Raw genomic sequence first — 27,985 nt, forward strand, 5'->3', positions numbered from 1 at the left:
TACCATGATGATTACAGGCGAATCGATATCCGGATTACAGGTGGATAAGTCACCGTAATACAGAGAACACCTGTTTCCATACAGATGAACCAACATTGACTGTTTGTTTACAATAAACTAGAGCGAGGGATAGGTGAATATGTTTGTAAGCAATGGTAATGGCTTATTAACGGTCGTAACACAGGCGAACGGATCTAGAAGTGTTACAGGGAAATATTTTTGCTTATCTCCTATACGCACTCGGAATATCAAATGCAGTAAGATAAAATGCCAGTAAGATAATTAGACAGGAAAAACCTAAAGCTAATCAAACCAGACTTTGAAAGATGAAGCCGATTTAGACATACTTAAAGCTAACTTAGATTAAGGCGCTGTCGGTCAATGCTTTATTTTATAGTTTTATTTAGTGCCTCAAAACAACAAGGCTTGAGGTAATAATTTTCTAAATGCTCGTATTACGTTCCTGGTATGTATAATTTGTTACACATTCACAGAATACTTGATAGGGTACCAAGTACAATGCTGTGTTGCTCTTTTATTAACGAGACTCAAGGCTGATATTTGATATGGTATTTTGAAAAAAATTAAAGATACTCAAAATAATCGGAATAACACAATTGAAATAAACATTTTTAATACTTTAAAGCTGATATTATGGATAGGCATCTTGCTAAGTTGTTTGTAGGTTTTGTCTTCAGTCAGGGCTCAGGTTTGCAGACTGAATTATGAATTGTGTTTTCTCAGCTACTATCATGTAATGCCTACTTTTCCTTCTACTAATAAAGTCTGTGAAAAATGTGTTTATCACTTGTGTACATTCTGTGCAATATCCAAGACATCCTGTCGGATATTGTAGTAGACGTAGTACCGGAACATCGGTTTCACTTCCGGTTAGTATGTATATTGCAGCTTCATATCCGCGTTCACATCCGTTGATATATATATGAGCCAGGGTCATTCACACTGTGTAAAGTTGCACTCAAGCGTAAAACGTCTGCATCCTGTCGATCAGCAAGACATGTATTATCGACAAAAATATAACAATTCATCCTCCTGGGCTTAAAACTTTAGGTCCTTAGCATCACTGACGAGTCCTAGAAGGACGAAACAGTTGTATGATGTAGCATCACTGACGAGTCCTATCAGGACGAAACAGCTGTATGATGTAGCATCACTGACGAGTCCTAGAAGGACGAAACTGCTGTATGATGTAGCATCACTGACGAGTCCTATCAGAACGAAACAGCTGTAGGATGTAGCATCACTGACGAGTCCTAGAAGGACGAAACAGCTGTAGGATGTAGCATCACTGACAAGTCCTAGAAGGACGAAACAGCTGTGTGATTTAGCATCACTGACGAGTCCTAGATGGAAGAAACAGCTGTGTGATGTAGCATCACTGACGAGTCCTAGATGGAAGAAACAGCTGTATGATGTAGCATCACTGACGAGTCCTAGAAGGACGAAACAGCTGTATGATGTAGCATCACTGACGAGTCCTAGAAGAACGAAACAGCTGTATGACGTAACATCACTGATGAGTCTTATCAGAACGAAACAGCTGTATGATGTAGCATCACTGACGAGTCCTAGAAGGACGAAACAGCTGTATGGTGTAGCATCACTGACAAGTCCTAGAAGGATGAAATAGCTGTATGATGTAGCATCACTGACGAGTCCTAGAAGGAATGTAGTTTAATTCATTATCTAGCTCTATTGTATCTAACTCTAAATTAAGAAAATGTACTCTCCACTGGTGTGTCTTTAGTACAATCTATAAAACACAATTAAAATTACCTGGACAATATGGCATACCCGGTCATATTATTCTATAGATAGATATATACCCGTAGTATTGCCGTTCGTGGAATTGTCAGTACCTTGTTGCAGTTGAAACAGACTTGTGCTTAATCAAACCCACAAAGAACATGGGAACTTCTGTTATCGCTCAGAGTGTCTATTACAAGTTGAGTTCAACACTACACGTCAAACTGCTCAGACCACAACTGAGTAAGTTATCATGTCAACCTGTCTTAAACATGCGCTCTTAAGAGCTTCCAGTAACGTATCAGACAGATAAATTTTACTAATGGTATCACCGCAATTATCTGTCATTGACGACGCTCTTTAGGATTGATGACTAGCCATCTTTCCGCTCCTAACATACGGCCAAGACTAATATCAATAAGGTTCAAACATGAGGCATTTATACCAGCTTCTAGCTTGTTTTTTACAATTATACTTGTAATGTGTAAACTTTGGAAATAAAATACAATATTGCGCAACTTTATGTTGTCTCTTTGGCAGGTTATCGTGTTGATTGGCAACATTTAAAGCTAAACTTTGTTGATTTTGAAGACGCCAAACGTCCCAGCCTTCGCCATTTTGTTTTCCGTTCTCTCAAACACTAGTCGTTAAAACTATGGTTTACGTAATGAAAATGGAATTTCTGCACAGTTTTTTTTTTCGATGGTTCAAATTTTCGTAGTTTTTCTTAGACTTAATGTTGTTAAGGAAAGAAATGTATTTTTGCGGAAGTCATGGACCGGTCTACTGTTTAGTTTTATTTTCATGATATTTATTTCTGAGCTATCAATCCATCTTCGAAATATTGGCAAAAATAGAAACTCTCGAGAATAAGCATCTTTAGAACATAAAATGTAGGTGATGCAATCAACATCGATAAAATAGTCTATAAGAGATAGATTAAAGAGAGTAGATTTATTTGACGCATCTGCACTTAATTGGCAACGAGATAGGTATTAACGTCACAGATAGACATTAACGTCATAGATAGATATTAACGTCACAGATAGGTATTAACGTCACAGATAGGTATTAACGTCACAGATATGTATTGACGTCACAGATAGGAATTAACGTCACAGATAGGTGTTAACGTCACAGATAGATTATAGACAGTAGATGTATTTGACGAACCTACAATTGTTTGGCGACGAGGTAGGTTTTTATCAGATATCTATTGCTGTACACTATGCTTTGTCATCAGCTTTCTTGCTAATCAGTTCATATGAAAATATTGTACCTTGTCATCATTGCATTTGATTTGATGATATTATTGGTCTGTTGATGAATGTACAATTGCGTGTGGGTGGACCATGTTAGAGGGAAGGATAAAGATGGAGGTCGAGGATGAAATAAATGGACAACGATGGGTGTTTGTGGACAAAGAAAATATCAGGCAGTCCGGTCTGTAATTGAAATATATTTATCTTTCCAAATTGATTGTCGGTTTCTTTATTTTTGTCCGTGTTACGTAGGAAATAGAGATGAATCTTTAATTATCACTCGAGTTAATTACAGGTCAGCGAGAAGTTCCTCGAACCCCATAAAGCTGCTAAATTGCCCATTAAGGAACACCGTTTGCCCTGTTTCTGAAGAGTCTAATAATTGGACCAATTTAATTCCGGATTTAAATCACATTAATAAAGATATTTCTTGATTATTTCCGTTGTAAATTCACCAATACTTAATTATCCCGAATGAATTATCTTTCATTTGCCAGTTTCATTGTTTCTCAAGCTTTCTTAAGTAATTCACTAACGAGTGCAATAACTTGTAAAAGTATCAAGACTATTGTTCACGTGTTATTTTATCTGGATCATTGAATGGTTCATGGTCCCTTGTAGTGCATGTTATTTTCATCCTTTACCAAATGGCAATTTTTATACATTTACACCTTTTATTTCAGGCATGTTTTTTTCTTATTGGTCAGATTTTGATTTTTCGTGGAGATCGAATTTTTACAAGACATTCACTAATATTCAATGTTGTAAGTCAAATCTTAACAATTCATAGATATATGTCTCGAATATGTAACGTAAATCAACGTTCATATACCAGTCGAATGTTCAGGATTTTACAGTAAATACGTCTGTCTTGCCAAGTATGTTTGTTTTTATTTGATTTCCAGCCAAACATCGCATTCTTATGGTGAGTACAAGATATTATATCATGACTTATATATCCAATTGAAGGTCATACCAAGTTAGATGGTAGTTTATCAGGAATACTGATCCAAACACCCACAACTCTGGTGAATTTTGACAAATCCGAACTTTTAACAGTTATCTTTTTTTTCATTAGATGACATTCTGATTCTTAAAGACGTTTGAAAACACATAAAGTACTAGCAGCCGAAAGCGTTTGGATGATTTTTAACTTTTAAAATCACTTTTTACAGTTGTGGGTTGAAAGTATCAAGATAATAAAACGCCAGTAAATTTTGGATAAACTCGTTAGTTCTTCAAGAAATATAGAGCATTAAACCCGTTATAGCGATCGGTCGCGTCATTATTTTGACGTTGACGTTTTGTGTGCTTGTGTATGATATTTTGTAACGTTATGATATTAATTGACGTTATAAGCAGGGCACTTAGAGGGATAAAGAAATTTTTACTTCATGTCAATTTGATTTATGTGAAATTCAAAGTTAGCTAAACAAATTAATGAAAGAGGAAATCGGTATTTTTATTAACATTTGCTACAGGTAAAGTGGAGAGCAGCTATGCCCCGTGCTTTTCACTTCTTGAAGCTTCATTCCTTTCACTTCCGGAAGATTTTTTGTCAGATTTATCTCGTCCTAAGATATCCGCCTTGTATATAGTCTTACACCGGTATGGGGCTCCGCTTTTATAGAAGACACGGTGGCAATCACGTCATTGTACTGTTAAACTTTAGTTTTAAACTGAACACTATCATTGAATGTGGTTTTCAAAAAAAAATCAAACTAAGATTTAAAATTGATTTAAAGTTTAACACTTGAATTGTTTTGTATTTTTAATAAGTTGGTATTAAGAACAAAACTCTCTCTGACAATTATTGGAGCCAGCTGTCTTTTAATTGATATATCTTTTATATCAAGAACGTATATTTTTAAGTGCAAGAAGTGGCTCTACTTGACACGGATAGTCAATACGTTTTGCCTCCACGTTTTCAGTGGGGTGGGTATTATATTGTTGCTCAGTTACCAATGTCCTACCCATCCTGGTCCGAATCAGATATCGAGGACCCTTCAAAAACTTTCTCAAATTATACATCTATATCGATACCATTGTAACATAAAGTTCTACACCTGATATTAAAGTGATCATCTGTCTAAGTTCAACTTTCAACGTTTTAGACAGTCTGCAATAAAAAGTGTATGTAAGTTTATGCTTACCTGCCTGCATTTGAGCTGGGGCTTTAATAACGACATTTTCTAGTTGCAATACAATTAGTAAGGACGAGGTGAGAATTAAACATTTATACTATAATTTTAGTTCTTTTTTAGTTGAACTGTTACCGTAAAGCTGATAATTTTCACAAGTCAAAGTTTTTGCGATGATCTCCAAAATGATCGCATTATATTTTAGCGAATAGGAATTTCGCTTCCTCGATATGAAATATTTTATCCTTAAATGTCTATTCATTTCACAGATCAGATTTTCGCGATCATGTTGATGAACCGCGAAATAACGAAAATAAAAAATCACCCCACCGAAAATAACGGCCAAGGCGGTATGGCTTTGTTGATTGTTATTTTCAATTTAATTTGATCAGGTAGATAAATCATGTGTGTGTACTTTTTGTTACGTATCATTGAGTATTGATTAATATTGAACACAGACCATTAGAGAAAATGTCGCTTCCTCGCTCTTCTTTTTCTTACGACTTCCAGAATAACTACATGGTATCCATTAATGTGTGTTGGCCTGATGGATTGATAAATGTCTGATCGACACATACTTCAGAGCTATCTATGTTATAATATCCATTCCGATGACTGAGTCACGACATAAGCTGTACTTATGGGTATACTGTATATCAAAATCAACAAAGAAAGACATATATCCAGTCATGTCTTTTTATTAAATGACGAAAAACTTAGCAGAAATGGTAACAACAATGTCATCCATGTTGTACAAACATGTTTACAACATAAACAATATCATTATCTTAATATAGCCAAAATCGTGAAGTATAAAGCGCGTCACATGACTGTAATGCTATCAATCATAGCAGTCCAGCGTTGTTTCACATGAAAAAAATTTACTGCTGTATCACAGGTTACTCACATGGGTTATGACCACTTGGGGACCATTCACGAAACAAAACTAGTGAACGGGATAATACCATAAAGAAAATACTTGTCATTTTTCTGTATTTAAATACTATTTATTCCTTGGATAGCCAACATTATCTAACGTTCTATCGACTTTTTTTATATCGATCTGGGGTCGATGAAGAGCAGGATATCGTCCCTATAAAAAGTAAGGGAAGTAGGCGACTCGCGCCTAGGTCGGCATTCTATCGATAACTAAATCGTCACTTTTATATACGTGCCACACACGTAGCAGATTCCAATGACATGGTTCAAAGTTATTTACACGCATCATATTTTAACAGACTAGTAGTAAAGAAATCGAAACAAACAATGACTTGGTTTTGTTTTCATTCGGGGCTGAATTTAACGACGAGCCTATCAGAGCAGGTCAGAAAAATCATGAGAAGTCCTTAGATTTCATTTTCAGATAAATAATGACGTCATGTCTTTAAAAAGCAAGAAATTGATGTCAATTGTATATACAGACTAGAATTGAGGACACGACATACTCTTCTACCTCAATCTTCTACTTTAATCTTTTCATGTCTTTATTCAAAATTAAACATATTCAAAATATTTAATTATCAAATGTTACCAAATTGCAAAAATACGCCTAGAAAAGCAGTCTAGTTATACATGTGTTGTATGTCTATCGATTTCTTCCTGGTGAGTTATAATGCATCGTCTGAAGTCATGAAGTGCTCAATCTGTTTTATTCCTGTGGGCTATAATTGTCTGGCTAGCGGATTTTTTTAGTATGTTGCTCATTAGGGACACATTTGTTCACCAAATACCTGTCGTATTCCCTCAGGTAAAGAACTTAAGATCTGACGCACATTAACGATATCGCACCTTTCTCACGTGATCTTGTTTACAAACTGCTTTCCTGTCTGATTTTTAAGCCCATAACACGAAAATGACGAAATCTGTACTGGATAATGTTGACAATCAGCGAGTTATCACATGCTTTCAAACTTATTGCTTTCATCGTTGCGGAAATGTGTTTAAGCAATCAAGCAAAAGCCCATTGTTCATCAAGATTCTTTGAAATCATTAAAATTTGTTAAGGCATATTTGTTACCACAAACCATTTCACACGAACAGCACATATGTATGTAAGGAAGTCTCCATAAATAGGTCGCTGAAATATTAATCATGATCGAGATTCTCATGTAGAATATTTTCTTTAAGTTTGGTGGTAAGGTTTTCCAAAAGGTTATTCAATTTGGAACAAACCGCTCTCTTGATTGACTTGTTTTTATTATTATTATTGCTTCTATTGCATTTATTGAAGAGTTTAATTCAAACAAGATCAAAATACTTTGCAAAGTCCTTCAATTTTACTTTCAGATATGTTGATGACGTCTTGTCTTGAATAACAAATCTATTGACCACGTTCATTGTATATACACCAGAATTGAAGTCGCTTACCTCGAAAATATTCTGTTACATTGTGTGATATGAAGCTGGACGTGTTTGATGCTCATTAGTTTGTCTGGTAACTCTGTTGTTGCCTTCCTTGTTCCCATTTAAGTATGTGTTACTTTATTATGGATACATCAAAGTTGCAAATTGCATTGGAGAGTGTTGTCAAAGAAATAGAAGACAGTTCCCCTACCGGAACACCTGGTTTTATTCTCATTATATTTTTCCGTAGAACATAGGTGGTATTCTCTAATTCCACCTAATAGTTTATCAGATTAGCGTTTACCTGCCACAAAAATTTAAGTTTAATGCAAGATAAAAGTCATCATGGGTGCAAGGTTTTATCAGCACACACAACTAGGTCACATCCTGTTTAAACGTATTCTAATAGGTTTGTTATCTTTAATAGTTGTCCGTATGTTCTACAATATCCAAACAAACCTTGTTGTAATGAGGCAGAATTTTCCATACGGTCATAAACCACCACGTGATAACTTCGATAACCATTATATTCAGTCCTGCGGCACGTTTTGGTTTCGTTGGCTCGCATTTAGAAGATGAAGGAGAACTGAGAGCTATAATTGTTAAATAATGACGGTGACAAATATCTAGGTGATTAAGACGCATGTCCTTAAGGCCACAAGATTTAGGTATATGATAAACCCTGCAGGTCGCGCGCCGCGCTTGTTGTCATCTCCTGTTCTTATCTAATTACCAAACCGAAACAGATTCCGGACCGCGTAAAGGTATCTCGACAGGAATAACATTAGTTGCATATTTGTAAGAGGTTTTTTTTTTGTTTTCTAACAAAGCAGAGTTGGATGCCGAGCAAGATAATACATCTGTCTGGCGCCTAATTAAACTAGACCGAAGTTTATAGTGTTATACGAACGGTTTATTGACTTCGATGTCTAATGTATGTCTTATATATTAGCATGTTGGTTGTTTGTGCGTGCGGTCTTATAAAAAGCATGCAACTTGTTATTAACTGTCACTGCTACACTAATATCGCGAAATTGTTTTCTCTTCAGCGCTGGTTGTAAACACAACCCTGACGACTAAAAGTGTGAGAAGTGTATTTATTTTTTCTAACAATCCTTTCTCTTTTTTTCAGTCTTATGATAATCAAAAAAGTGAAATACATCTCTTCTTAGATTTTGACACATGGTTGACCGATTTTTATTTTCTGCGTTTTGTCCGCCAAGGTTTAAACATCTTAGGTATAACTGGTAGGTCCTAAAATGAAAAAAAAACAGCTGTAGGTTACAACTTAATTACTCATTTGTTTTACTGTGTCTAATTCCAACTCTGTATAGAAAGGTATTATCATATCTTATGTCTTTTGTACAATTCTTCTGTGAAACATTGTTTTTCAAAATTTGATTACATTAAAAATTAGTGGAAAATTTATCAATTTTTATTTTCATAACTTTTTTATCATTGCCATTTAAACTTTCTTTCATAACATCTAGATTTATTGACAAGTGAAACAAAAGGTGACAGCCAATGTTTATACCCCAATCTGTGCTTTTACGCCATTCTGAATTCCTCTTTTTATATCCAGGTATTCCTTGTTTATGACCTTTGTCTCTCTGAATTTTAATGTTTTAAGGTTCACCTATTCGAAAAAGAATAAGAAACTTGTTCTATTTCATCAACACGAAAATTTTAGTCACTCAAAGTAAATGGTGTCACATCCTCAAATAAGAACCAACAAGTCACCACAGGAACAAAGCACTCCTGATCTAAAAATAGAAACGAGTAGTTAGGGGTGTTGTCTTCATAAGAACAATTTGTAACAGAAAGACACAACTTTGTATTTCAGCTTGGAAAAAAATATAATTATAAGTGTGATTGCATAGTAACAATTTACAGGAATCAAGCAGTAATTTGCCGCCAGAACAGACACATCTAAATGTATTTTAAATCGTTATCGCACAGTTTCAAATGTCAAGCTATGAATTGTTGCTTTCTCTTTCAATTTTGTTCATGTCATCTGAAATGTCCGTTGGGATATACAGAGAAGAATGAATGAGCGGTTTATAATTCAAATGTTAAAAAAGGACATAAAACATCCATATTCGAAAAAAGGCGACATCTTATAATTATCAAGGCGCGTCAATCGAGCGATTTTGAAATTATGAGGTTACCAAGCAATCATACATATCATACATGGATGCTTTTATCTTTCTCTTTTTCCATTGGATTTCGAAATGGCAGACTGAACAGAACTCACAGAAATGAATCACACCTTTCAATACAACATTAGAATCAAATACATTGAAGCCAAACCATGCCACTCTTTGGTCCTTCTAGGACTTTGAAAGTCCGGTGTGGTTCACTACTTCGTTTCATACGTATGTATCCTATGGTAGTTGGAAATAAGGTATTTAAGAAAATAAACACCATTAGGCCTGAATTAAAACCTCTCCTTCTCGTTGGACTTGTTAGAAGTTTTGTATTGGTTTTAGGGGCGGGGGTTAGGTGGGGAGTGGATACTTGTTGACAGACGTCGCAGTATCTTTAGAAAAAACTATAATTCTATGGACTCCTTTTAAAAAGCTGTCGTCATTTCGCTAACCCTTCGACTCAAATATTTATTGTACATAATGGACAAAGCATTATTGTTATACCCATACTGAATGCAAATGCACATAAACTGCATGTTACTCTATAGTAATACATTCTCAATTATCTCTAATTCTCTAGTAAAACCCTAGTGCGGTGTATGCTGCTTAAAAATATTAACTTGTATATGTTATGTTACAGTCAGGCCTACGATTTATCCAATTTGAATATTTTGTTTGGAAATTCTGCATGAAATAACTATTCAAGTTACATAATGCTGGCACTATTTCACTTCACTCTGCTGGAGTATTTCGGGGAAGTTGAAGTAACTGCGTTTTATGTAAAACCCAAAAGCGTAACGTATTCAATTATCATATTTATCGGTAGCTGTTATTGTTGTCCACATGCTTGAACTTTAAGTTGCTATTTATGTTTTTCCAGTGTCACCTTTTAATTGATGAGTGAGATAAATAATTCATTACTACTATGAAATCGTGTGCACGTGTAATACATACTCACAGAATCACATTACCTGATCCTGGCACGGATGGAATGTGTAATTTAGCTTAGTGAATGTTTTGCACATATATATCTGGTAATGTTATACTGTGTGTAGGAGGGAAACATTGGTGGCACGCCTAAAAACGACCCACCAATAGATCAATGGCTCTGGATATGGTCAGTTGATCCAAAGACGTTGTCCGGTATAGTCAGTTAACATAGTGACTAGTCTTTCATTTATTTTATTACTTAACTACACCAAAGACTTAATGCAGTTTGTCGTGACCTTTTGGTCTTTAATGAGAATAGATGTTAAGACATTTTGAAATGCGTTCAAAGCAACGTTCGAATGGAGACGACGAATGAGAATTGAACTGTTGACATTGTATGACACGCCAGAATAAAACATATCTGATACACAGTACAGATTGCACATTTGAAATCAAATTCTTATTTCAACGGTTCCTGAAAATAACACGGAATTTTCGTCCGTTATTTTGCTGCTTTCGTCTCTAATTTTATATCAGAGGTTAAAGTATGGCATTACAAATGCGATATAACCTATTATTATCCAGTAATTTGACAGTTATTGGTAAGTTTAGACAATAATAGATAAGAGAGTCTATCGTTTACAGCGCGCTCTCTCCAATACGCCAAGTTGCTCCGAACAGCGACGGCGCTCTCTCGCCACTGCTCGTCGAGATGTTTTATCTGATAAGCTACAAGCCACAACCCTTTCACACGATGCTGATAGAAATGTGACAACCTGAACATGAGCTGTATCTGGAATTACGGGGTCCAGCTATGTCGCGATAAATACTTTCATTACACTTTACCTTAACAGTGGAACATACGTCTTGATATGATTTTGTTCCATACATTAACAATCTATTGTAAATCATTATACATGTAGTAATTTCGCAAAACAGCGTAACAGATTTCAATAGGTAGTTATTGTTGTAACAACTCTCATTCGTTTAAGAATTATTCTATTCCCTACTTTAAAAATATTGAGAATCGTAAGCACATTTTGATAACAAATCGTCACAGAACAGTTTGATTTATCCTGCTCATTGAGATTGTAACTTTCCTAATAATCTTTTAACGAGTATCATACAATTTCTGTTCCGATGTTGTTGACTACGTTAATTTCGGGCCCTTTAGAAGCAATCTAACATTATTAGTTACCCGTGTTAACACATCATAAGTTTTGACTGCATAATTTATCTCTGAAGCTCCAGTAGTTTTATGTATAGACGATATTTAATTAACTCTGAGCAAAGAATGATAAATTACCAATGTCTATTAACGCTGCTTTTACGTGTACTTCTAACCAATGTTATCACCATTTAAAACAAATTTCAAAATGAGTTTGGAATTTAAGAATGTTATGAGAGTGTAACTTACGCACATCGATGCATTACCTTCAGTTTAATAATACTGCTTAGCCGGTTATTTTCGCACGAATGATATTTTCACTATTTCGCGGTAAATTAAAGTGATCGCGAAGATTTAATCTGTGAGATAATAAGATACAAGTGTATAAGATGTCCTCTTACATCCTCTTAAATACATATTGCATGCACCAGTACCATGATGTGTGACGTTAACTGTTAACCTCGTTTTAATTTTGCCTTGATGATTTACATACAGGTTTGTTGGCTGAAAAAGTTTTCGTTTATCAACCATTCAAAAAATGTAAGCAACGTGATGTTTCGATAAGACTGCCGTTATATTGTTATATCCCGCGGGTAGAATTGCAAACACGATACTTTTAGTTGTGAGCAAATTCAAATATCACATCGCCAGCATTTGCCGATTTTACTTTTCGAAATCACTCCTTACATTGCCTCATATTGAGATTTGTTTAAATCCATTTCGAACCGTTTGCAGTCCAGAATAGGCGTTAGACCGGATGTTCAGACAAGTATTGATACTGAAGAAAAGTCGAACACACATTCACAGTAAATATTTTGATTGATAGTTCATAGGTATAGCTAACGAGTCACATTGGTATCCTCAATCTGAAGTGTTTGTTTATGTGGTGAAAACATAATTATCTAAATATTATTTGATTTAAAGAAGCAGACGTTTATAAATTCTTGTCAGCATTTACTTTGACATCTGATTTTTAAGACAAGTTAAATATACAGACTCTGGATAGTTATCTACTCTCGAAACCTGTATGAATAGCATATGGTTGTTTGAAAAATCTTCTTTTGGGTGGTGTTTACCATAAAGTGGCGTCTGGTTGTGTTTGAGTTTGCCAGCGTTTGGTCACGCGCGCATTTCATGTTGATTTAAACATGTTAAGTTGTTTTTATTAAGATTGGTAATCAAGACCAGCAGAGGCATGTGTTTATGATGATGTCGGTGATGATAGCTTTGTTGACCTTTATGAGTTTCACCTGTCCGAGTTGATTGTTTGTAATTAGCTGGCGAGCACCTTGTCGATCCCGAGGCCGTATTGTAATACACAGAGACATCATGTGATCACTCCCTCTCTCCTACAGGCTACATGTATATATATATATATATATATACTTCACTACAAATACTTGACCATTACAAACCAGATTCCGACCACACACCTTACTACGAGAAGAGGAAATTGATATCAACTGACCGTTTTATGTAATATACACCATTGCTCGGAGGAATCGTTTCCGGTACTTCTGATGTTTCCCTGGAAATAATGCCATCCGCTGCTGGAGAGATGTTCTAAACATGAAACATATATATGTTTCATTAGTGAGATTCTAGACCTAAATTCTAGTTCAGACTGTCAGTTTCGATGATCCTCAATGGAGATAATGTTATCTGTTTGGATAGTTTAAACGTCCCTGAGAAGCATATAACAAATATCACATTTGTTGTACGTCACCGGAAGTTGAAGTGTTTACTGTTGTCATTTGTTGAAATAAAAGTCAACAAATGAAATTCATAACGTATTGGATCTAAAATAATTAACAGATTTATTCATCGATAAAAGGAGGGAATGACCAAATAGCTGCAAATTAGGTCTGAACTGTTGATGACCTTGTGATGACCTTATTTCACCGGGAGTGTTCCATCAATGTAGATAATTCTTCCTCTGCTGTCTCACAATTACGTCGGGGTTTATTTTTTCCGTTCAAATGTCAGTGTGTTTCGCAATAATAGTCATAATTGTCCATAAATGTGACTGGCGCGACGTTTTTGTTCCTTAGAAAGGTTTCCGCGCATCCACCGAGAGGGATGGATTTTTGTATTTAGCAGCTACTACTTGTACTATATATGGTGGAATAGTACCTACAGGCCTCTTATGTGCCAGTGTAGATATGAAAGACTTCGTCTGATTCCAGTGATGACATTTTATACTCCAAGTGTGCTATGATATCTAAAGGAGTGATGACGTTGATTACAATTTATATTCACTACTCAGAGAACTCTGACTGAAATAATGGAAATAACAACTACTGATGCTTATAATTTGACCTCTATCTTCTCACCTTTAACATCCGTCTTTCAGAATGTTATCCAAGACCAGGAAACACAGAGGAAGGCATTGAACAAAGAGAAATTCCGTTGTATTGGGTACACTCTCCTCGACGGCAAATCTAATTCAAGTAAGTAATCAAATTTGATAATAACCGGTGCATTCCTCTACCACGATTTCCCTCTATTGTGACCTTTCTTCCAAATCCTAGGATTTCCGTTCCTTATTCTTTTGTTTATGACTTGTTTTAAGTTCTGAAAGAGCTAGGGATAAATCGTTGAGTGTGCAATCTTTAACGTTTCTTTCACTGAATATTGCATGATAAATCCATAGAACTGTACACGTGCCTTTGATCTATTTTGTATATAAAACTATTGCGACATTAGGCTCCTTTTGCACCCCTGTTAATCTATACAAGACCCTCGAACACATCATATATATTATACTGACAGATCGTTATCTGCCTTCTTTACTTAATCTCTATTTGTTTTCTCTCCCTTCTACTCACATTTCGTTAAAAGGGCTGAATGCGTTTGATTTCGGGCAAACTTTGTAATACTTGAAATTAGACTCTTCACAAAATTAAAGCACTCTCTTAGAGACATTGATGAAAATTACCAGCTTCAAACTAACGCTAGTCGACACTCGCTGTTGTGTCTACCACCCATCGCAGTTTTGATCGGGGATAGCCGAGTTCGTCACGTGATCTTTCGGAGCTTTGTTTTAACCCGCCGTTTTAATTTCTTACTACGTATAATTACGTAATTAATCTCAACTTAATTTGCCAAACACATTTCAATTCTTACTTTGCAAAATGACTTCCTGTTTCCCGCTAAACTCATGACATTGTCTACACTCTAAGTACGATAATGATATAAATTAGTCTTGGGTCGCTGACGTTGTTAATAAAATGATTATGCAAATTTTAATATATCATTATTAACCTAAACTGCACAATGTTTGGCATATATTTAAAGTTATGATGCTTTTTATCAGTTATAAAATGAATATCTAACCATTTAGTCCCTTTAACAAGATACAGCGTGCCAGTGAACGATGATAAGAACATTGAATAAACTTGTAGAGTCTGCATGTTAACAATGTTTGTCGAGATATCATATAACATTCGGAAATCATTTGATATTCCATTTATGTCGAATATTGGGAACGGTATTTCCATCTAATAAATGATTATAATTTTAACTGATTGCCGTTACCGTACTACAGCAGAATTTGACGATCAACCAAGTAGAAAAGGATATTTTGTCTATAAAATACAGAAAATAAATCACGGCCTCCCGTTCAAGAATACTTCATTCTAACTCCATGACTGGTATCTGGTTTAAAAGATTGTAAAAAGGCAAGAAATTGAATAGCACCTATTTATACAAATTGATAGTTAGAAACAGCATGGCCAAACAATGAATTAAACAGCATCATACAGCAGCTTCTTTCTTGTAAGAGTGTTGCTAAGGGCACACAGCCGATGTGGCGACTTAGGAAAATTCGATTCGATTGATTTCAAAATCTAACCAAAAAGTCCACTAAGAATTTTCATATACCTGATAATTCTAGAAGAACGACAACTACATCTGTAAAATCTGAAAAAATAGATCCAGTTTAATTACTAGTTTCTGGCGGATAGAATCAAGGTCATTGTGGAGTTTGAACAATTAGGCTTACAGTTTCATTTTCTGCTTGATCATGACAGCGTCTTGAACAAATAATGGAATTGTTTTAGGGTTGATGCAAGAGAAATCGACAGTACAATAATTATGACAAACGTAGACGTTCCAGACCAGAAAAGAAACCGAGCTTCGATCCCTTGACCTAATTAACTTGTCCCTCCCATCTCAAACACAATGGGAACCAAAGAAGATAAGCAATGATCATTTACAATATCCTTTATGTCACAGCTCACATCCTCACTCATGAAGAGTTTTGTCAGAAATTACTACTTAAAAAGCCCCAACCACCAGAGGAAAAAATAAATGATTCTCATCACTTGTAATTTGTTTCGGTAATTCGTTTCGAGCCTCTCAAGCAAAATGCGTTAGTTGCCACCTCCGCCCATTTTAATTATCCTTAACGAGTCAGCATATCTGCATTGGTGTGAAAATGGTCCAATTAACGACAATCAGACTTTGTTCTAAGTGAATCCACCAGGCTTTTACAGGACTGATTTCCCTTTTCTTATTTGGAATCAACACAATAAAGGCCAAAGGCTGAAATGAATTGCTGCCAAATGGCATTGTGAACATCATGACATACATATATGACTGGTACAGTTGTTAAAATGGAATTAGCATCACGACAAATTGAAAATAAAACCTGCGTGACATTTTGTCAAAAGTTAATTCGTAAATGTTATTGCAGTTGTACGGATTTCAAAATAAAAGTCGATGAAAAGTGATATTTAAAGCATTTTTCAATGATGATAAAAAATCACTTTCATCACTCAATGAATTATTTATATGGTTTTCCAATTTAACCGATTTTGAAGAACTTTCTGAAATCGCAATTTTGAAAACTTGCAGGATGTGTTTGTTTATGTGATCAGTTTTAGAATACTTTTCCTTGATTTAATTGATATTATAATATTGTCTTCCACGAAAGGAACATTTGCATAATAGAATACGTACGATATTGCTTGTGCCATGCACATGCTGAAGGATTCACAAACTGTTTGCGTTACACTTCACTAGAACAATAGCTATACGTTTTATGTTAAGGTTTAACTCTCATGAAAGAAGCCGTCAACTGACGGATAAACTGTTGGCACAGGCATTAAAAAGATACAGGTTGATGAATATTATGGAGAAGTTTTATGGTCGGGTCGCCATAGTGATCTCATCGAAAAATATTCTAATTCTTTGTGCGATATGAAGCTGGCCGTGTTAAATGCTCGTTAGTTTGCCAGGTGGTTCCAATGTCGTATACCTTGTTCTCCTTTTGAGAACGTGACATTACTTTCTTAGATTGACCAAGGTTTACCTGGTGGGTGTCGTCGATGAAGCAGAAGAAGCGTTTATTTTATTTATCTATTTTTTCAGCAGACGACTCCTTAAAATGCCCGCGAATATGGGACGATATAATGTGCTGGGCACCAACAGAACCCGGTACACTGGCAGTTCAGCCTTGTCCAAAATACGTGGCAAAATTCAACTATATACGTAAGTATTTATTGTTGTCATCTAATGTAAAATGCATCCGATTGAGATAAAATCAAAAACAAAGAAAATAAAACAAATATGGAGAGCCTTTTCGTTTAATGACACATACATCAATGGGTTTAGAAGCTCTTGAAATAAAATTAAGTATACATCAATCGTTTTATTCTATTTTATAGATGAACATCTATCATCTTGGGAAATTAGACATTTAAACAAAATAACTTCTTTGTTACTTCTTTGTAATCTGACCCAAAGTATCACCGTGTGTGTCTTTAGATAAAACCTTTTAGACATGAATTATTGCTAAATGGTTTTCAAATTTTATAATAAAGATAACGATATATATCTGATTTCGTTTCTGAATTGGCTACTTTCAATGTTATTTCATACCAAACAAATAGTACTATAAGGATCCTTGTATTTTGCGACTACCTTGTCCTTCTCTCTGCATGTGCTGAACCAGCTATCAACAAATTGGCTTAGTTTATATTTTTGGAATTCTCCTTTATCAATAGGTTTACCCTCCCATCATTGATAAAACCCAGCCTAAACACATTTTCAGATAATTTCGCTGTGTGAAATAACCTCAAACAGCATGACGCTATGATACACTCTCGGCTTGAGGGGAAAATAAAATTGCAGGAAAAATAATTCATTCAAGTTCTCACGTTTTACGTCATTAAGAGGCATTTTCGAACATTTACCAACCGTTTAAATTTTAGCTTCTTCTTAATTTTCATGTATAGTTTTCACGTTAATCTGATGTATATGTTTACAAGCATTTATTTCCGGTTTGATAAAATACAGACTGCTACATGTTGTTATTTCGTTAATGCTCGATATTTTTGTTTATTATGTAGCAGGAGAAATATTTTATTACACACAAATGTAACGTTTGTCCACAGTGAATGTCTTTTTCATGTATAACTGAACACTCCCGAATACTAACTTACACTCATCAATTACTCTTACTGCCTTTTTTGTACCAGATTAATGTATATAATGCTAGTAAGCATTTCATGTGATAGCAACTTTTCATTTGTTTTGTGCCGAAATGGGGGGCGAAATTTAAAGTTAAATAACTCAAGCAATCCATTGGTCGTTCCATTACTTCCGAAAAACGCATTGTTTTATTTCAAGGTGAACCCGCGAAAATCTAAACCATCAAAAAATCTTTTACACAAATCAGACATTAAATATATCGTTTTGTATTTCAGAGAATGCTACTCGTATGTGTATGCCGGACGGAACATGGTACATGAAACCTGGATTCAACTCTTCATGGACCAACTTCTCTGCCTGCGAAACTAGTAATGACAATGGCTGGACAGTTCCAAAGTCGTTTGCTGTGAGTATAACATTTACAATGTGAATTCAAAAAGTGGAAGTATAAGCCCAAAAAATATGATGAACATTGCATATTGCATGTGTTTGATGTGACCTTCTATAAGTCATGCCATAAGGTGATTAAATTGCTCTCGCTTTCACTTTCTTATCAGCATTATCTTTCCTCTGTATCCCCCGTATTCCTGTTTACAACATTTTAAAAGAGGCTGTGTGGAATTTTACGAATGGTGTGTATCACAATATGATATATCTTGAGACACCGCCCAGATTGAATCAACTTTCTTTTTTTCTGCCAGAAAGATGTAGGTTATGCTTTTGACAGTGTTACGTTAAATTTAGCATCAGACGGAAGCAGATACGTCGATAAGAGTATATACATGTTCTGATGTTTATTTATTTACGATATAGGTATTCAGCAGCTGTCGTTTAATAATAAGCTTTATATATTTTACAAAAATTGCGAAGCTTATATTTCCAACTTATATTTATCACTCTTGTTGACCCGAATGGAAGCGCGCGAAGGGTCTTACTGTGAGAAGAACCGAGGTACGTACCCGGGGGAAGGAAAAGTGGTTGGAAAGGTGACAACATACTTTTTCACATCCATTCCGGGTATCGAACCCCGGACGACTATGTGAATGGCCAGTGCATTACCACTGCAACACCTGATGTCGTTGAGTCGAGTGGTGATCCGTGTTATATAAGCATGAAAGGAATAAACGTATTCTGTTTCATTGATGACTTCCGTAAATTGAGATGTAAATCGTGGTCTATCCAAGAAAGTAATGTCACTTTCTCAATCGATAACAAGTTTAACATTGAACCAGCGAGAAGCAAACACGTCCAGCTTCATATCGTAAAGAAAAACGACTATTTTGCTATCACCTGCATCACCCAGACCAAGTTTTTTTTTTTTTTTTTTTTTTGTTATTTTGATATCTTGCACGGACATCGAGATATTTTTCCTGCATACTTTTACAATCACATCGGGAAAAACACTAAACCAGCTCTCTACGTCAATTTCAGATTTGGTTTTTTTAGACTGCAAAACCATTTTTGGTCAAAAAGACTACAACACAGATTCTTTAATGTATAACCTTTACCTTAAATATGTAAGCTCATCATATAAGGAAATTTCACACATTTTACAGACGACAACCAAATGAAGTTGTTAGATTAACTTTCGCGAGATATTCGTATCGTGATGGCAATTTAATGATGTATATCGATTTGTTCTATCCTTTTGTCAATCTATTCTCCACAAGGGTCAGACGTATATCATTGTACCATTATATCAGTTGATTGATCATTTCATACCACCGATTATTGGCGATACAGCAGCTGGCAAGTTTTCGTGTCGACTATTTCATTCTCTTGTGTAGCCTAATGTATCTGCACAATAATGTATGATGCAATCTTAGTATCTAGTGCAAATTTATATATATATCTATAGAAGAATTCAGAGTGCTATTGGAATGCTATTTTATAGCATATTAGGACATCATAGTCAAACAGCAAGCAGCGTTGAAATAAAAATGCTTCAATTTTCAATTTCTTGCCTTTTTCGGAAAAAAATATTTAGATAGTGCTTAATGAAAACGTTTTTACAACAAAGTTGCTTTTAATTATAATGACTAACACGGAATCAAAATCACATTGATTCAGATGTTCGGAAAAATATATTTGCATGCTCACTATAAAGCGTCTCTCATAGATATACCACAGGAAATGTTATTCTATCAACAGGACATGACAGCCAAAATAGTTCTTGAAATACGTCTTCGAAATGCAATAGACAATAAATAGAGAGATTACGTGTTTCTCTGTTACATTATTGACATCAGGATGGGCTGTAATGACGTTTTCGTGGACTCTTTTGACCTAGGCCGATCTCATTTGTCCGTTTTATCTGCTTTGCTTACTAACAAATGATCAAGTCTGGAGGTTTTGATAACACTAGCTGTTTCTTCGAATGTTTAGAATCTTTATTAGTCCTGGATACAAGCCGCACAATGAAGTGTCGTAGGAATGTTTGTGTGCTTAGCAAATTTACTGCCAACATGCAAACTGATCATTAAACAATCACAAGAACGCGTTTCCATTACAATATATTTAAGCATTCAAGAGAGCTTGATGATGAATATGGCAAACAGTTCCAGTGTGGATTTGTTCTATCCATCGTCAACAAATAACTTACAGTTAACCTGTCTTAAAAACACGTGTAATTTTAATATTCATAAAGGTTCCCCGCCAGGCTACCGATTGGGGACATTTCGAAGCTGCACTTCATTTCTTATAATCACGGCCTACCGATAACATTGCTTCACACTGGCTTGAAAATGGAGATGGCAATAAACACATTATTAGAATGGAGTCGTTTGTAACACATACGTTGTGATATACTTATTTTCGTATCTTTGATTGTTGATTCCACTGCAAATCCAGATAGAGTTACAGCTGGTATTCACATTAGAAATAAAAGATAAACATAATGACAGAAATCAGCAATGCCGTATATCAGGTTCTTTACGTTTTCTTGATTATTTCATACCTACATCATTATTGTTCTAACACATCAAATACCAGCACTTATTATATTGTAACTCCACCACTCACAGATGACATAACCCCTTAGTCACTTAATGTAAACGTAAATAAATAGTTCAAAGGAATTATAAAGCATAGCAATGACGTGACGGATATTCAGTTCATTTTAGTTCAGTAAGGAATGTGTCGTTTCAGCTTTACGGTCTATCAGGATTTTTCAGCAACATATTCCAATGTTATGTTATGTCACTTGCTCAGAAATCTCGCGGTATTTTGCCGAGATTTGTGCGATAACAAATATTTCCCTTGCCTCATTTTAAAGGCATATATCTTACGAAGACCAAAATCGCGCTGTCTTGATTTATTTTCTTTGTTTGTTAACGGAGAGCCGATTATATTTTATGACTGTTAAGATGCCATCAGGTTTTAGGAACCACCAGGACATCTTGAGTGTTTGATAGACGTGTTGATCTATCCTTGAAATAAGTTTTTTATTCTTTATAAAAATGTGCAAGTCAGAAACACCAGATAAACAGGATCAAACGATGTAGTTAGAAGTAGGGAAGAGAGTGCGGAGTTATGGACTATATGTTTGTTTTGATGTTCACAACTATATGCAAGGTCAGCTAGCAAAATGTTTTAATGTGTTTTATCAAACTGTGTATGCCGAGAAATAGCCCCATAAAATATATACTGAAACTCACATTAATTTGACCCACGTCAGATTTTTTTAATTATAGAAATTTGAAATATAATTGAATGATGGAAAATACATGGAATGTTATATCGATATATTTGCAGAAAAAAGAAACTATATAATTGTCTTGTTTTGAGTCTAGGGAAAATATCCGAACTTCCTCTCCATGGAAGAATAGAGACATGAATTCAAAGAGGACTAATACCCCTTCCATTCTTTATATATCAAAATACGAGAATATTCAATCAACCATTCACTCATTCTTGAATAAAGAATTTCAGAAAAAAAAACCTAACTTATATAAGAAACTCGACATAATGTATCTGAAAGGTGATATTTCATTAAATTGGGCGTGAATCGTGTTGGTTTAAAGGTTAAAGGGTTTTTTTTACAAAGGGAGATAAATCTATATATTTCCTTACAGAAATACATGCAGGAGATGCGGATAATGTATAACATAGGATACGGTCTATCGATGACGTCATTGGTAATTGCTGTCTTCATCATGATCTACTTCAAGTAAGTGACGAATAATGATTCAAGCAGTTGTTGTAAGAGGATAATGATTGTAAACTGACGTCGGAAGAAAAATAATGATTTCAAACCGATGTCGTAAAAAAATAACGACTTCAAAGTGATGGCGTAAGAAGATAATGATTTAAAACTGATTTCGGTAAAGGACACCATACAAAAGATGACGTCTAAAGATTATTTCTCAGATTCTGTGAATAAAACATTGACGAATAATTTACGATACGATATCATATTGACTTAATATTATGTGATTTGTTGTCTGCAATAGCATATATCAAATTTTTAAAAACTTATTACTTATCTTCTGCTCACTCAGGAAGCTGCACTGCTCCAGAAACACCATCCATCTGAATCTATTTCTGTCATTCATTCTCCGAGGGGGCGTGTCCTTTGTGAAAGAAAATATACTGATTGAAAATGTCGGTTTTGCTTCAGACGTAAAGAAAGAAGATGGTGGCATCGTATTTCTACCCGATGTTTCGGTAAGATATATGAGGTTATAACTTTTCTGGTCACGTGATAAAAACAATATGAAATCCGTTGTTTTTTATTGTTTTTATGGTCAGTATAAAGACAAGAATTATGTTCTCTTTAACAACTGGTAATAACCAATTAAATATTTCTACTGGACGTGACATAACTTACAAAGTTCCTGGATTGACTATGGCTTACATGGCGTTTATCGTCGATGAAGTAGAAGACGCTTACACTTCCGAAACACATGGTCTTTTTCTTTTTCTTTTACTTAATTTTTTTTTCTTGTCATGAGTTTCCATGGAAATCTTTCTTTTGTTCATATTTTGCCCTTGTTTGGTTGAATATGAGATTGAATTATAATTATGTTGACGTGCTGGTATTTTCGTGTTGTTTTGAACATTGAATATTGACAGATGTTTTATTTCACAATTCAAAAGCATTTCATCAGTCTGTCACGACCTCCTTACGCCCTTGATACCAACACTATTTTAAATTTCACAGTCTGATCGAATAGCATATAGAAAGTACGAATTATTTCTTAATTTTTTATGGAAATGCTGTCATTCATGTAATTTTTATAACGTTTGATAATGTTTGACAACAGGAAACTGTGAAACATTGAATACAATCGATACATATAAAACCTTTAAAGAGCCATTAGGAAACGAACATTAAAGCATTAATAAAAACAAACAGCATCGAACAGATCATTCCGTGTATTTGTACAAGTAATTCTGGAGATAAAAAGTGAGAAATTCAAGAAAGTTAGAAAGCATTAACCGAAAATATATAACGATTATGACACATGTGAGGGTTCATTATGTTTCTTTAATGTAAAAGCTGGTTACTTATTATTTGGATACCGCGGTACTCAATTCTTGTAAAGTACGTGATAGACACATGTATTTCCGTCTTCACTGTTTATGGCCAAATACGTTTTAAGGGACGTTATTTAACAGTCGATTTCCGTTCAAAATGTACACAATAATGACATTCTTTTTAGTCGTACAATATATGGAAATTATAAACTTAACCGTATTTTGACTTTTTTTGCCGATCAATTTTTATTTCTTCTGTCACCTTCTATGATTCAAATCTTAAACCCTGAACACCACTGACAAGTTCTAGTAGCTGCTGTATGAAGCTGTTTACTTTATTATCGGGGTCTACTGTATGTTATTCCCAATTTTTATTTGTATGTATGTTATACAATGCATTTGCTTAGGTAACATATCGAAACTCTAAGAACCAAAACCGCGAAATTAAGATTTCCGCAAAAACAAGTACGTTTACAGTATTCCATTTTATAGCATTGCACTGTATGACAAATCACTGCAATATTGATGGGTTGTTGGAACTGAAATAAATCATCAGTATAGTAGATACGTTTTAATGTGTACTTGACTACAAGCATGTCTGGCGATTCTTTAAATTTCTCATAGTCTTACTTCGGTTGCTGCCCTTCTGTACTGATAATATATTCCCTGTGCTTAAACAGCGATGAGGTTCTCTTTGTCAGATCATGACACCATAAATCATTTCAAGACAATAATATAGTACATAGGCAAGACGATTAACTGAATCCCAATTAACTGTTGATTCCAAAGATATAGACGTAAGAAATGAGTTTTGTTCCAATATTGAGCAACCGATATTTCTTTTCATATTGTAACGGTAAATTTTAGCTTCTGAAATTGGTTTTAAGGCTATCGACTGAACGTGATATGTGTAATGTATTTTGTGTCATAAGCAATGTCTCGGAGGTAATTCCAGTCTTAATAACTCATTCATAAATTGTCACCTGAAGACGTCTACGCAATTATGACCGGTATATAGAATATCAGCAATCATACCGACAAGAAAACATCGAGTTTCTCATATTTGTTCCCTTCTGAAACATATTTCGTGCGTATAGTGTATCCAAATGTGGATTATTACAAACCCTTTTTTTTAACGGACCAGACAGCACGTGCTATAAGTTATACTTGCAAACACTTTCACCACATACAGTTTTTTCTCCACAATTCGCTGTAAATAGAAGACATGAGAGGTACATACTTACTCTATATATTTCCTAAATATTCATATAGACCGGTTATTTTATCACTGTGAATATTCTCTTATAAAGGAACATATATCTTATATAATATGACCTGTTTATATGTCAGGAAATTGGCTTTGTTAGTGATTCTAAGGATATGTTTGTTCCTGAAGAAATTAAAAGATTAAATGTCTAATACTGTAACACAAGAAATTATATGCCAGAAGTTTATAGAACTTTCAGTTCATAGCTGAACTCTTTAATACAATGGAAGCTATTTCAATAAAAGAAAACACAACTTTCCACTTAACATAAAACTGAAGCTCAAACTTATCTACTAAGACATAGATTACAGATTATCAGAGTTCAATTGTTTCTCTAAAAAACTTTATGTAGAAGATAAACCTAAATCCTATACTATCTTAGACTGGATATATAAATAAAGACCTTTGTAGAATCCACCCTCAAGTATCTTTTCAGGTGTTGAGTAATCGCAATATCCAAGGTCATTTAAAAAAGGGTTGGGGCTACATGCAATCGGATGATAGTGTCATTACAGTGAAAAGTCATAACATGGACAATGTAGCATGAAAACCCACTCCAACACATTATAACGATAACATTTTAGATTGTATCTAAACAAAAACGATAACAAAGGTTTGCCGAGCGAATTTGAATTTAATCACAATTCAACAAAACCATGGTAAAAATGAACAAAAGAAATCTTTTTCACTGAGACTCATGACAAGGAAAATACGATGGTAGGTCCCGGAAGGGGAAGCGCTTTCTCTTTCATCAACAATGTAAATATGTCAAACCAAGTAATTAACGTTACGTTCTAGCTCGGAGTAACAACAATCGATTGGATGGACATATTTTTGTCTCGCTCTTGGGTATATCCATGAAAGTGACAGGGAGTTGCGAACGCGATTTATGAAGAGAAGAGAATAACGATCCTTAGTCTAGTCGCTACTTACGATCATGCAATTGGGATAGAAAACACTGTTAGAACTCCCTGCCAGACGAGCATAGTAGAGTATACAAGGTATTATTTCACCTGGAAACAAAAATTAAAAGTTAAAGATTTTACAATTAATGTGTCTTTGCAGTGCGAAAAATTAAACAAAAATGTCCTTTTAAAAACAAACATATCATCGAAACTCTAATTCAGGCCGAGAGCAAATAAAATGCGAGTCAAATATGGAAAAGATGGGAACAAGAGGAATATTGCAAAATGTATACTATCTTCATGTATGTATATATCTATCAAACTTACTTTGTATTTACAGCATTGGGAGTGTCGTCTGTTCTTCACAATTTTTAATTACATCATAGCTGCGAGTTACGTGTGGATCTTCGTGGAAGCTCTCTATCTCCAGGTCATCATTTCAGTAGCAGTGTTCTCAGAAAAAGGACGTCTGAAATGGTTCATGGGTCTCGGCTGGTGTATGTTTACTTACTTTAATCCGTTGTCATTTGTTGTTGGAATTCAAGGTTCAGATTTCAATAAATCCTTTCAGTAATATGTAAACGTATTGCAAAACCCCACAAAAGATTGTAGAAAGACCACATACGTGAATATCACCTTACGATACAAATTCAGAGCCAAATAAGGACTTATCCTGTATCTGTGAATCATACAGTTGCCTCGTCCTTCTAGGGCTCTTCAGTGATGCAATATACATCAATAATTGAAACAGGCAGCTGATGAAATTCAATTAAGTCGAAATGAATAATGGAATTCTGAAGAAGAGATACAAATACACCAGTTATTTTGTGAGTCTGTGCTGCACGAGATTTTAAAAGGACGAAAAGTTCGTATATATTGTAAACCGTGCATCTATTTGGTTTATTAATACGTGACTATTTTCTCCAATTTGTTTTTTAAGATGACTCACAGCATTTACGTTATCAAATCATTTCTCCATTTTTCTAGCACTGCACTACACTATAATTAACGGAATGGCCAGACGCAATAAGCTACTTTTAGCAATATCACAAGAATTCAAATATGACATTTGCTGATATTTTAACAAAATTGTTTTCTTATTAAGGTCTGATATAAAATCATACGACATACTCGATAATTTTGTGGGGCTCAAATTTCTTGATTTTCAAAAACACACACACATATTGTTATATACAATATATACAATTTCGTTGGAACTTGATTTCATAGTTAAATCTTGCTCACGATAACCTATACCAGTATACGCAGTGTACACTTCGTCTTTGTATTTAAAGGTGATATGCATTTGCTTGTCTTTCACTCGAGGATTTTACTATATGAGACATTATCAGTATAGATGAATAATTTTGTTTTAGGTTTGCCGATGACGTTTATCATACCATGGGCAGTTGTCAGAGCCACGATAGACAATGAAAAGTACGTATATATTCTAAATATGTTGTCTATGAACAGGGCGAAAGACGTTATAGGCATAATACCTTAACAATAACACCATACCTAATTAGTCTTCAGAATAAAACGAATGAAAATTTCAGGTATCAAATTGTAAGGCGGAATATGATGCTTTAAGAAATATTAAACCAATTATTGGTAGAAAAAATAGTATTTGAAGATTAAAACACGGGTATTTACTATAGGAAATATGCATATTTTCATAGCCTATAGTTAAAACGCATATAATTCAAGAAATCTATTTTCATTTATTCAGTTGTTGGAATACATACTACGACAAACCATGGTTAATATGGATTATATATGGACCTATAACTGCCACCACTGTCGTAAGTTTCTGCTATGCTTCTTCACCATTTTAGGAACGTGCAATGAAAGAATCTAATGGCTGATGTCGATTAATGGGAACGAATGATATCGAGGTCAAACCCCTTTTCGCAAACATATTTGCGATACTGAAAGCTTATTTATGCAATGAGAAATGGTTATGAGATTTAAACAAAAAAAACTGTTTACTTATATCCATTCAAGACAGTGGAATCCGAACTATTTATTGAACTAACTTCATAGTCGATACATTATTATCTGGTTAACATTTATCGACTTTTTGCTTGAAAACAAAATAGCTGCGACCTTGTCATGTCATTTGTTTTTTTAATTTTGTTATTC

General features: G+C 34.7%; 1 protein-coding gene across 1 annotated transcript in view; it reads left to right on the forward strand.

Annotated features, from left to right (window-relative positions):
• LOC132561500 (secretin receptor-like) overlaps positions 1-27,985 on the forward strand; it is a 53,293-nt gene that overhangs the window by 17,445 nt on the left and 7,863 nt on the right. Inside the window, exons 2-9 of the mRNA XM_060226197.1 lie at positions 14,112-14,208; positions 17,132-17,251; positions 18,469-18,599; positions 22,267-22,361; positions 22,693-22,858; positions 26,184-26,340; positions 27,220-27,280; positions 27,573-27,645. Coding sequence (XP_060082180.1) covers positions 14,112-14,208; positions 17,132-17,251; positions 18,469-18,599; positions 22,267-22,361; positions 22,693-22,858; positions 26,184-26,340; positions 27,220-27,280; positions 27,573-27,645 — 900 coding nt within the window. The remainder of the gene's footprint in view (positions 1-14,111; positions 14,209-17,131; positions 17,252-18,468; positions 18,600-22,266; positions 22,362-22,692; positions 22,859-26,183; positions 26,341-27,219; positions 27,281-27,572; positions 27,646-27,985) is intronic.

Source organism: Ylistrum balloti, unplaced genomic scaffold (assembly GCF_031769215.1).
Source record: "Ylistrum balloti isolate Yb309-2 unplaced genomic scaffold, AGI_CSIRO_Ybal_v1 Utg371216, whole genome shotgun sequence".
Lineage (NCBI taxonomy): Eukaryota > Metazoa > Mollusca > Bivalvia > Pectinida > Pectinidae > Ylistrum > Ylistrum balloti.